Here is a 16,534-nt window from a genome sequence, read left to right on the forward strand (position 1 = left end):
TGGACAATTGAAAGGATGTTTGGGGATGATGAAATCATTTTTCAAGATGATAATGCATCTTGCCATAGAGCAAAAACTGTGAAAACATTCCTTGCAAGAAGACACGTAGGGTCAATGTCATGGCACAGGGTCAATGTCAACGAGCAGATCTGATTTGATGCAGGTGTTAGTTTTGAGGATGAAAATTTACAGGGTGATTCCATAATTTTTTCCTCAGAATTGAGTGATTCCATATTTTTTTCCTCTGCTTAGTCTAAAAAAGTAACCGTTACTGACTGCCATAATATTTTTTTCTTGATTTCTTATAGTGTTTCTTAAAGCCAGAAAGTTGCCATTTGAAATGACTTTAGTTTTGTGTCATGTCTGTGATCTGCTTTTTTTCTACAAAATTAAACAACTGAATGAACATCCTCTGAGGCCGGTGATTCCATAATTTTTGCCGGGGGTTGTACATCCTAAACTGCAAGTGCACGAAGAGCCCGTTACTCCTGTAACACCATTATTACCCCCTAACACCAATGTTACATGCTTTAATGCCATTATCACCTCCTGTAAGTAATACCTCCTCTCACACTGTTATTACCTCTGCTAACACCACTATGGAGTTGTCCCTTTGATATGTTCCTTCCTAATCCTGTCCATCCTTGTCACTCCCAAAGACAACTGCAACATCTTCAGCTCTGCCTCCTGTCAAATTCAAATTTATTAATTTATATAGCGCCAGATCTCGAGGAGGTCACCTCAAGGCGCTTCACAAACATCATTTAAAAAAGCAGAACAAAATGAATTAAAATATTAAAAAGACAATAAAAAAATAAAAACATAAATAAGTAAAAAGAATAAAAGAAGACACACAGTAACATAAAATACTAGTGATAGAACAAGGAAAAATATGTCTTCAGTCTAGACTTAAAAGTCTCTACAGAGTCCGATTGACAGATCTGCACGGGCAGATCCTTCCACAGAGCTGGTGCACGATGAGAAAATGCTCTGTAACCCGCCGACTTTTTTTTCACCCTAGGGAAACACAATAGACCAGCACCCTGTGAACACAGGGCCCGAGAGGACAAGTTGGGACATGCCTATCTCGGCTTTCAGTGCTTACCAGTTGAGTGAGTATAAGAGAAATTGTGGAGAGCTGTGCATGTCCCAACTTGTCCTTTAACACTCCGAAACGGAGGTGTTCCTTTGTCTCGCTTCATCAGCGAATCAGTCGTGACGCGCGAAGCCTCCGTGCAACTTTCCATGACAAAATCTCTTGTTAAAAGTCAAATCTGCCGGAAAATGGCTGATGTCCAGCTCTTGTGATAACCAGAGAAATTGCACATGACGGTCCCAGCTCCACAGAGCCATCCGTTTAGAAATGATCTGGTAGTTTCTGCCTCTCGATGACGGCTCGGAGCGCGGCGTGCCATGCGCCATTGTGGGCTGTCCTTAAAGCTGCAGTAACACTCCTTATTCTCTGTGAAGCCCGTAAAATTTTCACCGAAAGCCAGATACATTTTTCGAATGGTTTCCAGCTGCCTGTCTCTAACCGTTTCTGAAAAAAGTCTGATGGAAAAAAAGCCAAAATCATTCCGCCATTTCCTCACAATGAAACAACGATGAGAGAGGTGGAGCAGTGCTCACTCAAAGCCTGCCCACAGGCGAATGACGCAACCGACAGGCGTGGAAAAACTCATGCATGCGCACGAAGGTTCAAGCTTGGCTGTCGTAAAAACATATGAATCAAATCCATATATTTTTTGCATAAAAAATAAAGGTCGGATACTTTTCTCACAGACCTCGTATGTCAATATATGTTCAAGATAAATACAACACAAAAAATGTCTTTGTTCTCTTGAAACTGTATTATGCAAAAAAAAAAAAAAATTATTAAAAAAATTATTTTGTTCAGTACTACTGAATTTCCTTGTCAGAATTTCACTGTTCATTTATCTTAAAGTCCTCTAAATTTGCTTTAATCATCACTTCACTATCGTTTTCTTTCCCTCTTCTTGTCTCGTCGTCTCCCGCAGCTATCTACCTGTAGCCTTGAAGTTCAAATCTTTAATCTGAACCGGTAATGAAGTACCAGATTTCGCTTTCTGCAGTGATCTCTTTAATCCCCGAAGGCTGGTTGAAAGACAAAGGGATGAATGGAGGCATAGAAATAGATATGAAAAGGATGGAGCCTAGAGGAAGGATAAGACAGTGAGTCCAATCTGTTCTGCTGGAATAAACAGATGAAAAAGAGGCGAGCGACTGAAGGAGGGTGTGTATTTGTGTGACAACTGGCCTCACAGTGGAGTGACACATAGTACATGGAGTTAAAAACCCCCCAGTGTTGCGTGTGGACCAACACAACCTTTTCCTCTGACATGAAGCCAAACCTCCACCTCCTTGACAGGACGATATTATCTTAAGTGACAGCGTGATTAAAATTAATGCGCACGTGTCCAGTTACCTCACTGTGTCCAATAGCATGCAAGACTTTTCCAGCAATATTCAACTGTCCTGATTTCTGCTGCTCTTCTCTCTGCAGGATTAAACGAGTGCCTAGACAACAATGGTGGCTGTTCCCACATCTGCAGAGACCGCAGAATCGGTTATGAGTGTGACTGTCCAACTGGGTACCATCTCCTGGACAAAAGGACTTGTGGAGGTAAAAGGATTTTAAAACGTTGAACTTGATCCTGTCTGAGCTGCACTGCGCTTCCAAATATTCCCAGTGAAACAAACGGCACAGCACATTTAGCAAACACTTTGGAAGCTAAGAATATCTTTAACTTCTAGTCAGAATAGCACATGTGCACAGGGTTCTAGATCAAGAGCGATTTGATTTGTGCAAGCCAGGAGTTAGTGGGTTATTAATTAAACCCAACCACTAACTTGTTAAAAAATATAACTCAATGCTAAATTACCCTGTGAACATTGTGTTTTTTATAATTTGCAGTTGTTTAATTAATGATTTATATCCAATTGTCTTATGTACAATTTGTACACGTTCAAATCTAATCATCATTTGTTCATGTTGTGCAACTCGAAGAATATTTGTAGATCACCCTCTGTGCATTTGCAGTTATTAATACGACAAATTTAACTCGATAAGAATAGCTTTGAGTTAGCGAAAGTTAGCGTGCAAGCTAATGTCTGCAAAATGTCTGTTACAAAAACAGCGTTTTCAGTTTTAGAAGTGTTTATTTTACATAATATACCAGAAACTAAGCTGTTATCACGGATTCCTACCAAAGCAAATTTTCAATAAATGACTGATGAATGCATCGCTTAGCAGCTTGAGTGCTAACAAGATTTAACATGAGTAAGATTGTCAAAAAGTGAACTTTAACTTCATTGAGGTTGATTTTTTTTTTTTTTTTCACATTTAGGAAAAGAGTGGAAAATTTAAGAAAATAACAAAATAAGTGCATATGTGCCATACATCAGAAGCACAGTATAAAAATGCAAAAAATAATATAACCAATACTACAAGCACCCTGACTTGAATAATTGAATCAATATAGCATACAGTATGTTCATTTTTATAATCTCTTAAAAAATACTCCTGAGACATGTTATCACTGGCTTTTCTGCAATGGGTGAAACTCCAAGAAAACCTTCACTCTAAGAAATAAAACGTTGAATTTAATTGATAAAGTTAAGGTAACTTTTTCCACATAACATTGTCAGTTAAGTGCGAAACAATATTGTAGTTGAAATTAATTAAATCAAATGAAACATTATTACTTAAATCCCTAAAATTAACAATTGCAAGTATATTGAAAATAATAGTATTAATTACATTTAAAACCCCTGTGTTTCATTTCTTAGAGTGTTCCAGCATTGACTAAACACATCCCAAACCTCTATAGCCATGAATTACAAAATTGATTTTATCATTTTGTTGCAGATTGTGGACAAATAAGTGAATTTCCCAAAATATGCAACTAATATTTTGCTAGTCAGTATCAAATCAAATCAATTTTATTTATATAGCGCCAAATCACAACAAACAGTTGCCCCAAGGCGCCTTATATTGTAAGGCAAGGCCATACAATAATTATGGAAAAACCCCAACGGTCAAAACGACCCCCTGTGAGCAAGCACTTGGCAACAGTGGGAAGGAAAAACTCCCTTTTAACAGGAAGAAACCTCCAGCAGAACCAGGCTCAGGGAGGGGCAGTCTTCTGCCAGGACTGGTTGGGGCTGAGGGAGAGAACCAGGAAAAAGATATGCTGTGGAGGGGAGCAGAGATCAATCACTAATGATTAAATGCAGAGTGGTGCATACAGAGCAAAAAGAGAAAGAAACACTCAGTGCATCATGGGAACCCCCCAGCAGTCTAAGTCTATAGCAGCATAACTAAGGGATGGTTCAGGTTCAGATGGTTCAGATTGAGTATGTGTGTCCATCTACGTTTCTTGGTTGTTGAAATGGGAAAAAAAGGTTTTTTTGGGGGCCTTGTTTTCCAAGACATTGACCTTTGATCTTTGACCAAACTATTCCAAAATCTAATCAACTCCAGGTGTGTATCAAAGTAATATTCCTGCAAAGTTTGAAAGAAATTGATTCAGTTGTTTTCAATTTATCTTGTCTACAGACACACGCATGCCAGTAAAAACGATACCGTACTCGCGGCTTCGCTGACATGCGGGGTAATCGATGCTGAACAAATTGTTATTATTTATGTTGAACATTTGGATTAAATGTTGGCCTAAGGAGGTGTTTGTGGACTCAAAGTCTCCACTGGTGGTAAAGATTCTGTTGAAAAAGATTTTATGCCTATTAGATATGCTAGTTGTTCTTCATAAAAGTGGTTTTGATAGTTTTGGTTTAATCTTTGCATCTTCCTCTTCATAGATATTGATGAATGTGAGAACCCAGATGTCTGCAGTCAGATCTGCATCAACTACAAAGGAGACTATAAGTGTGAATGCTATGAGGGCTACGAGATGGACCCTGCTTCTAAGACCTGCAAGGCCATGGGTGAGACATTTATCATGCGGACTCACATACACTCATAAAGGAATAAAATACTTCCACACTGACGTAGATGGATGTTCATGCAAATATGCACACTCACAGGCAGAGAGACGAGAACCAGAACTCTCCCACAGCAGCGCCCATAGCAACAGAGTAAATGCACGACAGTATACTCACTCTGAATGTGTGAAAGGAGACGCTTGCTTTGTATTCATGCCCTGAACGGCAATCTGTGCAAAGATAAATATTTGCCAACTTTTTCTGTAGTCCTCACTAATGAAAAATCTGCAGCCAGCTGCCTCGGCACTCCCAGGAGTGTCAAGGAAAGGATGCAGCGAGAGTGGGTCCATCCAGCAGGGAGCAGGTTATGCAGCCTTTGTTGCCCTGGGTAAACACTGTAGGCAGTGCTATGAATTAAAATGATACTTTACACTTAAAGGTGCAAGAGACATGACTGTTAGTGGGGAAAAAAGGTTTGGCTTTTGATGAATGGCTATATTTTAAAGACTTTTGTCTGAAATAATATGTTTCTGGATGTGGTTAAAGGAAATTTTAAATATTAATACAGCATTTAAACAGCCTTTTTCTTTGTAAAGACATAGTGGTGGGGAAACAGCATCCTATGCAAAACCTATAGCAACATTCCCTCTGTGTAGGTTGTAATCTGAGCTTTTCGGTTTCTTGATTACATAGCAGTGCTGTGGAGCACTTTGTTTTCTGAGACACATTGAGGAAACAATCTCTGGGTCATATTAGTGAGGAAGATTGAGACTTATATATGTGTGACTGATGTGACAAAAGAAAAGAGTGAGCACTCACACACCTTCTAACTGCCAAACAGCATCATCATCATAGGATCCACCACTCGTGGTTCAATGGGAACCAAAAGTCCTTTAGTTTAATATAAGCAGGCAGGTCCTCTCTTGTTCCTACGGATTGTTGGTTTCCACTTGGATGTCAGTGAGTGTGACTGACTCAGAGTTGTTTTGAAAGAGCATGTGCGCACATGTGTGTGAGATTTGTTTCCACTTTGCATTTTTATACCTCGTATTCACCGTATGAGTTCTTGCACTAAACCGTAATGATCGTACAGTGTACAAATGCGTGCTATTGGATGCACATTGCATCATATGTGTTCATATTTGTTGGACCTTGGCATATTGGCAGGCGTTTGTACATTTGCACAGGAAACCAATGAGAGTGGAGTAGGATGGTCACGCTGTCATCACAACGGAAGAAGAGGCTGATGCTAAAAACACGTGTCAATATTTCCAGAATTATGCTGCGACAAATTAGTTTCCTGTCAATAATAAAAACCACACACTTCCATGAAGCTGTGAAAACAGTTTTAAGTCCAAAACAGTGGTGGCGCCAGGAAATTTTTGTTGGGGGGGTTGGGGTAAAAGTTGGAGGGGCTCCACAAAATGTCGTCGAAATGAACAATACATAGTAAATTGCTTTATAAATACCAAGGTATATGTTTTAGTCACCCGTGCTATCAATGCACACACACATCACTTAGAATGATTGCCGAACAAGGATATACAGCTTCTGTATATTCTGTGTTAGTGCGCAGCTGCGGCCGACGTGTTTGATGAATTCTTGCGCAAAAAGTAGTTCCCAGATAATTGTGATATATTCCTGTGATATATTTCCACTCATGTACACATCTGAGTAAGGAGCAGGCTAGCTAGCTAGTGAGCTACGTTATCTCAGTCAATACAATAGCAATGTTCAAGTTATTGTATCATGGTGTGGAGTAAGTATGATTTTTTTCTACTTCTCTAACTCTCTCTTTGCATAGCTTTGCATGAATTTATATGTTCAGTTAGCTGTTTTTCAGTTAGCTTTATATACATTTAACTGTTTTCATGTTGATAAATACATTTTTAGATTCATATAGTGTTATTTTAAGTAAATTTTAGATTGCTAGCTTTATATTCATTTAGCTAGTCACATAGCTTTGCATGAATTTATGTTCGGTTAGCTGTTTTTAAGTTAGCTTTATATACACTTAACTGTTTTCATAGTAATAAATACATTTTTAGATTCAGATAGTGTTATTTTACGTCAATTTTACAATTTTACTTTGTTAGCTTTATATCCATTTAGCTATTGCTTTGCATGAAATTATGTTCATAGTGATAAATACATTTTTAGATTCAGATAGTGTGATTTTAAGTACATTTTAGATTGCTAGATTTATATTCATTTAACAATTTGCATATCTTTCAGTTACTTTCAGATTCAGTTAGCTTTATACACACTTATCTGTTTTCATAGTGATAAAGGTTTTGACTGTGATTGTTTTAAATGCATTTAGATTTGGTTAGCTTTATATTCCCTCAGCCCCAACCAGTCCCAGCAGAAGACTGCCCCTCCCTGAGCCTGGTTCTGCTGGAGGTTTCTTCCTGTTAAAAGGGAGTTTTTACTTCCTACTGTCGCCAAGTGCTTGCTCACAGGGGGGTCATTTTGACCGTTGGGGTTTTTCTGTAATTGTTGTATGGCTCTTGCCTTACAATATAAAGCGCCTTGGGGCGACCGTTTGTTGTGACTTGGCGCTATATAAATAAATAAATAAATTTGATTTGATTTGATTTGATATTCCGTTTGTTATCTTACAAGCTATAATTACGTTGCGCTAGATGAATTGTTTTCAGTTTAGATTGAGTCAGAATTATTTTCAGTCAGTTTTAGATTGTTTCAGGTAGGTTTTCCTGGAGCTGCACTCACTTTGGTTTTGATTACGTTGGCTTTGTGTTTTTGTTGTTGTTTTACAACACAGATATTGTTTATTCAAGTATGGCAGTGGTAGGTCCATGACCTATACGGGATCTAGGCACGCCCGCCATCATGAGCCTCCCAGCTGACTGGGTTATAGCAGTAGGTAGATGGGACTCATTAGCCCTGTTAAGGCGGTCCACCTAGGGGAAGGAAAACCCTGATGTTAAACCCCCAGCCTGGGTTACTGCCCCCATGCCTCCGAGGAAGGTTCTTTAGCCAGAGGCTAGGAGAAGGTTACTCTGACGTAAAACCTACAACCTGGTGGTCACCACAGCCATCTCAGCTTGTCTGTGCTACTGTGGAGTGCCACCTTGCCTAAAGAGTGGAATTGGTGTGCACGAGCTGATCCCCACTTTAAGCAACGAGCGCAGGCGGGAAGGAAAGCCCTGCAGCAATGGGAAGAGGTGAAAACAGCAGGTGCATGATGGCACTGGGAGCTGCAGTCTCGATCCTGCATGCAGGCGGCTCAGGAGCTATGGTCATTTGATTGCTGACCCGAGACAACAGCATCATCCGGCAGGGCCCTGGGTGACCAAGCAGCCCTGTTTAATGATAGCCCTGCTTGCTCCACATGGAGACAGACCTAGAAAAGGTGGTCTAAACATGGCTTGTCTCACTAGACCCGGTTGGCTCACCACTGCCAACGGGCATCACTACACGCGATGCGAAAAGAAAAACAAAGAACCTGAAAATTGAGGTCAGGGAAGGCTAAAGAAGATCGTCGACTCTCAGGGGTCGGGTTCATGATTAAGAGCGCCATAGCACATAGGTTACACAGTTTGCCAGTTGGACATTCTGACCGACTCATGTCACTCCGGCTCCCCATCAACAACAAGGATTTTGCCACTATTGTTAGTGTGTATGCCCCAACCATGCAGGCCGACATCGGAGTTAAGGAGGCTTTCTATAGCGATCTGCACAACCTTCTACAGCGCGTCGACACCCAGGACAAGCTCCTCATCATGGGAGATTTCAACGCCAGAGTGGGCCGTGACTCTGATGTATGGAAGGATGTGCTAGGGAAACATGGCATAGGCAACTGTAACGACAAACGACAATGGCCGCCTGCTGCTGGAGTTCTGCTCTGCACATGACTTGACGATCACCAACAGCCTGTTCCAACAGAAAGAGAGATTCAAAGCAACCTGGAGACACCCACGCTCCAAACACTGGCACCTTCTGGACTACGTTCTGACGCGACAGCATGATAGAAGAGACGTACTACATACCAGGATGATGCCTAGCGCGGATTGCTATACGGATCATCGCTTGGTCCGTTCCAAGATTGCTTTCACTTTCAAGCCCCCTCCTAAGAAGAAAGGCCCACAGTTTAAGAAGCTACAAGTCCACAAGCTGCAAGACATAGACACAAAAATGGAGTTCCAGGCCAAACTAGAGGAGAGACTGGGTGGAGAAGAAGGCCTGCCTGACGACCCTGAACAACAGTGGATGAGATTAAAGACCATCCTTCAGGAGACGGCAGCAGAAGTAGTGGGCTTCTCAGCCAGGAAAAATAAAGACTGGTTTGATGAGTCTGATGCACAGATCCAGGAACTACTAGAAAAGAAATGTGCATGCCACAAGACTCTTTTAGCTAAACCTGATGACCACTCTGCCAAGACAGCTTACAGAAATGCCTGCTCCACACTGCAAAGCAAGCTCCGCATACTGCAGAACGACTGGTGGCTAGCTTTTGCGGAGAAGACACAACAACATGCCAATGCTGCAGACATGCGCTCCTTTTATGAAGCCCTTAAGACCATCCATGGGCCAGCACATCAAGTGCAAGCACCCCTGCGCTCCTCAGACAGCTCCACCCTTCTGACGGACAAGGAAACCATTATGCAGCATTGGTCAGAACACTATGAAAACCTCTTCAGTGACAAGCGCATTGTGCAAGAGACATCAATCGAGAAGATTCCCCAGGTGGAGGTGAAATGGGAACTTGATGACCCCCCAACACTTGAAGAGATCCGAAAGGCCACCACGCAGCTGAATCCAGGGAAGTCTCCTGGCATAGATGGCATCCCAGCAGAGGTGTACCAAAATGGAGGTGAGGCAGTCCTTGACAAGCTTCAGATTCTCTTCTCCAGTTGCTGGGAAAAGGAAATGGTTCCACATGACCTTCGGGATGCGGTCATTGCGGTCATTGTTGCTCTTCGCAGATGACTGCGCCTTCGTCGCCCATACAGAGCAAGCCTTGCAGCACATTGTCAACTGTTTTGCTGAAGCAGCAAGAGCCTTCGGCCTCACCATCAGCCTGAGAAAGACAGAAGTGCTATATCAACCAGTCCCCCATACAGCATATATCCCACCCCAAATCAACATCATGGGTACCAGCCTGAATGCAGTAGAGCACTTCAGGTATCTCGGTAGTGTTATCTCAAATGACGCATCTGTTGCCAAGGACGTAGACAGTCGCCTTGCCAAGGCCAGCAGTTCTTTTGGTCGACTCTCAAAGAAAGTCTGGCAGAATCATGCACTGCGCCTTTCCACAAAAGTGCAGGTCTACAGAGCCATTGTGGTCCCTACCCTCCTGTATGGAGCTGAAACCTGGGTTCTGTATCGGCAGCAGATCAGATTACTGGAACGCTTTCATCAGCGTTGTCTCCGAAACATCTTCGGGATCAAGTGGCAGGACTATGTCTCAAATGAGGATATCCTTACCAGAGCCAAATTGCCCAGCATGGAGTCTATTATACTCAAACAACAGCTTCGTTGGGCAGGTCACGTAGCCAGGATGGATGATACATGCATGCCAAAATTAATTCTCTTTGGCGAGCTCAAGGAAGGGAGACGAAACCAAGGGGCCCCCAAAAAGCGCTATAAGGACCAGCTGAAGAAACAGCTCTCCCTTGCAGGCATTCAGCATCAGTCATGGCAGCATCTAGCTACAGATAGACTCAGCTGACGTTCCAGCATCAAATCCGCCAACCTGAAGTTTGAGGCAGAAAGAAGTGAGGCCTCACGCCAGAAGCGTCAAAGACAGAAAGAGCGGGCAGCAGCACAAGCCCAGCTTACTGAAGTGTTCATTTGCCCCAAGTGTAACAGGTCTTGTGCATCCCGCATCGGACTTGTCAGCCACCAGAGGGCTTGTAGAAAATAAACTAGAAAAAAAAAAAAGGCCTTCCCACTATCCTCGCAAGCGAGGAAACTGCCAACAACAACAACAACAATTCCTGTGAGATAATAAGTATATCTCATCTAAATCAATTTTATAATTTACCAGTAATAAAATTATAAAGATAAGTGAAGTTTTAAGAGTGGCCGTAATAAATATTTAGGAAACCTACATTTTTGGAGTATGGAGTTAAATTTGTCTCATTAATACTTGCAAATGCACAGAGGGCGATTTACAAATATCCTTTGATTTGTACACTTGGTTTCTGATGCACAAACACAAATTTCTGATTTGTAACTTGTGTGTGGGTTTTTACAATTAAATGTTTATTCTCCAAACTGAAAATTCTGATTGTGAAGGGTGATTCAGCATTGGTGGCTCACCGAACACACACATTCATCACTTTGCTCAGTTATGCAATATTGAGACATTCTCAGTGCAAAACTACAGTTGAGATCCACAAATATGTCAGTCACTATTCACATTATTGGCAGAATTATTGGGGGTGGCTGAGGGGAGCTTGGCTCATTATTGTGGGGGGGCACTGGTCCAAAATCAGTCTAACTAATGTAGTCAAGCTAATGACATGGCTAATGCTAGCCATATTTAGCAATGGGATCAAAATGTATAGCGCCACCATCAGTTTAAAAAGATGTGCACAGACCTATGTGGTGCATGCTAACATCAAGAAAGCTTAAGATTTGTTGTGGTGCAGATTTTAGTCCAGCTCAAAATTGTTTATCAGTTGTGTATTAGATATGTGTACCATCGATATCGAAAAAGACAATGAAGAAGAGTCTCATATTGCCTCTTTCTAGGAAAGTGAAATCTAAGAATCATAAATATCCTTATTGCTATGAGTTTACCCACACAAAAGTATTTTTGTGTGCAGGGGGTGACGCTACTTTTAGCAGGCATGTGACATTCTGCATAAATGACGCATTCCTGGTGTCATGTTCTTTATGCGACTGATGTCTGTCTGCCCCCTGCTGCTTTGGAGTGGTATAAAAGAATGCTGTACTGTATGTAGTGTAAAAGATATGCTCACCTGCCTGCTCTTTTTTGTTTTGGGTTGTGTCATTTAAAGTGTGGTGGTGCCTTTATTCTGGTACTGTTACAGCTTTGCTCCAGTTCCTTAACTTACATTTGGAATGTGTCTTTTTCTGTTTGAGTTACACACTAAATTAACTTTTCTGTGGGAAAGTGAGAGTAGTGAGTTTTACTCGTGATTGGCCTCATCGGTCTTAGGTTGTCATTATGGGGTGAACTCTCAGGTAATGAGAGAGTTTATAGTAGAAAACAGACCTTTACTCTTAAGTTAAATGGCATAAAAACTAGCATTGATTGCTTCACGTCGCTGTGTGGGGAATCGTTATTTCTACGCGCTAACACAAACAGTCCTTGTCAAAGGCTGCGCCATTTATTAGAAAGAAGCACAAGCATGGAGAGGATAAGATTGAAGACTGAGATCTCTAAAGCGATGCAGAATAACATCTGAGCAGCAAATCATGGCTCGTGTTTGTGCATCTACGGATACAAACATATGAACAAAAAATAGCTGTAAACTTGTTGATGCTGAGGCTCATTTAATTAGTGGTTGAAGTAATGTGGGTTTAATGAAGCTGCATTTATCTGTGAACTTACACATGCACACCCACGGACATCCGCACACATATCACTTTTATATCCTCGACAAACATTTGCACATGTAGTTATTTCTACAGCTTGCATCATCGCTCGTAGATGCACACAATTCTCTGGGGGCTGTCGACATGGCCGTGAGCAACTCTGTGATCTGTCGAGAGATATGTCGCCTGCCAATTGCTGATATCCCAGGCTGATAGTTGTGTATCTGTCTCGGAGCTTTGCATCATAATTCTGTCACTTCAGCATATAAAGATGTTATTCCTGCATTCCCAACTCATGCTTTCTGTTTGTTTCAGTGGAGTGTTCTCCTTGCTCTGGTAACGGCGGACAGAAAACTGTCAATGAGCGTGATGCTGAGTTAGTCCATGCCAACTTGTGTAAGCAGTTGTGATGGGAATTGATGAGATTTTATCAATAACAATGGCATTATTAATTCTGATTGTTGGTCCCATTTCTTAATGATTCCTGGTCAGTTTTCTATGTTGGGAAAATGTTGATTGTCACAGGTTTTCAATGTCAGTGCGTAGCAGCTTGTACTTTCTTCTTCGACATTGTGTTGTGATTGACTCCTTCCACTTGCTCCACTAGGCACAAAAACTAGCGATCTCCGGCATAGGAGGCGGGTGCTTTGACCAGTCGGCTAAAAGCCGGGCTCTGATCTGAGCAGCCAGAGGATTCTGTGGCTATCGGGGGAGTGAAGCCTATTGACTATCAAATGCACAGCCACTCTTGCTGGAGTTTCACATCAAACGTGGTGTTGGGGCACTTTTTTTTTTTTGTTTTTTTTTGCAACAGCAACTTGATGAACATGGTGGCATTACTAAGAGGAATTAATCATGTCTGAGGCAGAGGACTAATTCAATCATTCATTTTATCCAGGTCATGGTGGCAGTAGGCCTAACTCAGCCACATGGCGTGTGCAGCCAGTACATTCTGAGTGCCGGTCCCAAGCCCAGATAAATGAGGAGGGTTGCGTCAGGAAGGGCATCCGGCGTAAAACAAGCCAACCAAACTATGCAGACTAAGAATCAAATTTCCATACCGGATCGGTCGAGGCCCGGGTTAACAACGTCCGCCACAGGTGCTGTTGCCCAACAGGGTGCTGGTGGAAATTGGGCTACTGCTGGGCGAAGATGACAAAGAAGAGGAGGAGAACGTTTCCACAAACAGCAGGAGAAGAAGAAGACTGGAAGGGTGGAAATGAGATTGGGAACTTTGAATGTTGGTAGTATGACTGGTAAAGGGAGAGAACTGGCTGATATGATGGAGAGGAGCAAGGTAGACATATTGTGTGTGCAAGAGACCAAGTGGAAGGGAAGTAAGAGCAGGAGCATCGGCGGTGGGTACAAGTTGTGCCATGGTGAGGACAGGAAGAGAAATGGTGTTGGACTCATTTTAAAGGAACAGTATGTTAAAAGTGTGTTGGAGGTTAAGCGAGTGTCTGACAGGGTGATGAGTGTGAAGTTGGAAATTGAAAGGGTGATGAATATCATCAGTGCGTATACCCCACAGGTAGGTTGTGAGATGAAGGAGAAAGAAGATTTCTGGAGTGTGTTAGATGAGATGGTGGAGAGTGTGCCCAAGCATGAAAGAGTGGTGATAGGAGCAGACTTCAGTGGGCATGTTGGTGAAGGGAACAGAGGTGATGAGGAAGTAATGGGTAGATATGGTATCAAGGATAGGAATGGGGAAGGACAGATGGTAGCTGATTTTGCAAAAAGGATGGAAATGGCTGTGGTGAATACCTACCTTAAGAAAAGGGAGGAGCACAGGGTAACATATAAGAGTGGAGGAAGGTGCACACAGGTGGACTACATTCTTTATAGGAGATGCAAGCTAAAAGAAATCGGAGACTGTAAGGTAGTGGTAGGAGAGAGTGTCGTTAGACAGCATAGGATGGTTGTTTGTAAGATGACTTTAGAGGTAAAGAAGAAGAAGAGCGTGAGAGCTTAACAAAGGATCAGATGGTGGAAGCTGAAGGAGGAAGTCTGTTGTGGGAAATTTAGCGAGCAGGTGAGAGAAGTACTGGTTGGAGGGGAAGCACTTTTGGACAACTGGAAAAGTACTGCAGATGTGGTGAGGGAGACAGCTAGGACAGTACTGGGTATGACATCTGGACAGTGGAAGGAAGACAAGGAGACTTGGTGGTGGACCCCAATAGAGTGCTTCGCTCTCAGACTGCAGGCTTACTTGTAGTTCCTAGGGTTTGTAAGAGTAGAATAGGAGGCAGAGCCTTCAGCTTTCAGGCTCCTCTCCTGTGGAACCAGCTCCCAATTCAGATCAGGGAGACAGACACCCTCTCTACTTTTAAGATTAGGCTTAAAACTTTCCTTTTTGCTAAAGCTTATAGTTAGGGCTGGATCAGGAGACCCTGAACCATCCCTTAGTTATGCTGCTATAGACTTAGACTGCTGGGGGGTTCCCATGATGCACTGAGTGTTTCTTTCTCTTTTTGCTCTGTATGCACCACTCTGCATTTAATCATTAGTGATTGATCTCTGCTCCCCTCCACAGCATGTCTTTTTCCTGGTTCTCTCCCTCAGCCCCAACCAGTCCCAGCAGAAGACTGCCCCTCCCTGAGCCTGGTTCTGCTGGAGGTTTCTTCCTGTTAAAAGGGAGTTTTTCCTTCCCACTGTTGCCAAGTGCTTGCTCACAGGGGGTCGTTTTGACCGTTGGGGTTTTTCCGTAATTATTGTATGGCCTTGCCTTACAATATAAGGCGCCTTGGGGCAACTGTTTGTTGTGATTTGGCTGTACAAGCTGTACAAGAAGTTGAATAGTAAGGAAGGAGAAAAGAACTTGTACCAATTGCTCAGACAAAGGGACAGAGCTGGAAAGGATGTGCAGCAGGTTAGGGTGGTAAAAGATGCACATGGTAATGTGCTGACAAGTGAGGAGTGTGCTGAGAAGGTGGAGGGAATATTTTGAAGAGCTGATGAATGAAGAAAATGAGCGAGAGAAAAGGCTGGATGATGTAGTGAGAGTAAATCAGGAAGTACAAGAGATTAGTAAGGAAGACGTGAGGGCTGCTATGAAGAGGATGAAGAGTGGAAAGGCATGGAAATGTCTAGGAGAGATGGCAGTAGAGTTTCTAACCAGACTGTTTAATAAAATCTTGGAAAGTGAGAGGATGCCTGAGGAGTGGAGATGAAGTGTGCTGGTTCCTATTTTCAAGAACAAGGGTGATGTGCAGAGCTGCAGTAACTACAAAGGCATAAAGTTGATCAGCCACAGCATGAAGTTATGGGAAAGAGTAGTAGAATCTAGGCTTAGAAAACAGGTGAAGATCTGTGAGCAGCAATATGGTTTCATGCCGAGAAAGAGCACTACAGATGCAATGTTTGCTCTGAGAATACTGTTGGAGAAGTACAGAGAAGGCCAGAAAGAGTTACACTGTGTGTTTGTGGACTTAGAAAAAGCTTATAATAGGGTGCCAAGAGAAGAGCTGTGGTATTGTATGAGGAAGTCTGGAGTGGCAGAGAAGTATGTTAGGGTAGTGCAGGACATGTACAAGAATAGTGTGACAGCGGTGAGATGAGCAGTCGGAATGACAGACTCATTCAAGGTGGAGGTGGGATTACACCAAGGATCAGCTCTGAGTCCTTTCTTGTTTGCAGTGGTGATGGACAGGTTGATGGATGAGATCAGACAGGAGTCCCCATGGACTATGATGTTTGCAGATGACACTATGATCTGTAGTGAGAGTAGACAGCAAGTTGAGTCGAGTCTGGAGAGGTGGAGATATGCTTTGGAGAGAATGGGAATGAAAGTCAGTAGAAGCCAGACTGAGTACATGTGTGTGAATGGGAGGGAGCCCAGTGGAATAGTGCAGTTACAAGGAGTGGAAGTGGTGAAAGTAGATGAGTTTAAATATTTGGGGTCAATAAAAAGACAGCAGGCAGAGCTGGAGGTGGCAGAGCTGAAGATGTTGAGATTCTCTTTGGGAGTGACGAGAATGGACAAGATTAGGTGAACACATAAAAATGAACATATCAGAGGGAGAGCTCAGGTGGGACGGTT

The 16,534-nt window shown here is 42.5% G+C and overlaps 1 protein-coding gene across 5 annotated transcripts in view; it reads left to right on the plus strand.

Moving 5' to 3' along the window:
• lrp8 (low density lipoprotein receptor-related protein 8, apolipoprotein e receptor) overlaps positions 1-16,534 on the plus strand; it is a 564,614-nt gene that overhangs the window by 424,345 nt on the left and 123,735 nt on the right. For all 5 annotated transcript variants that reach the window (XM_034179535.1, XM_034179536.1, XM_034179537.1 and 2 more), the window contains exons 8-9: positions 2,525-2,644; positions 4,840-4,965. In XM_034179535.1, the coding sequence (XP_034035426.1) occupies positions 2,525-2,644; positions 4,840-4,965 (246 nt within the window). The remainder of the gene's footprint in view (positions 1-2,524; positions 2,645-4,839; positions 4,966-16,534) is intronic.

The sequence above is a fragment of the Thalassophryne amazonica genome, chromosome 10, assembly GCF_902500255.1.
Source record: "Thalassophryne amazonica chromosome 10, fThaAma1.1, whole genome shotgun sequence".
In the NCBI taxonomy this organism is placed as follows: domain Eukaryota; kingdom Metazoa; phylum Chordata; class Actinopteri; order Batrachoidiformes; family Batrachoididae; genus Thalassophryne; species Thalassophryne amazonica.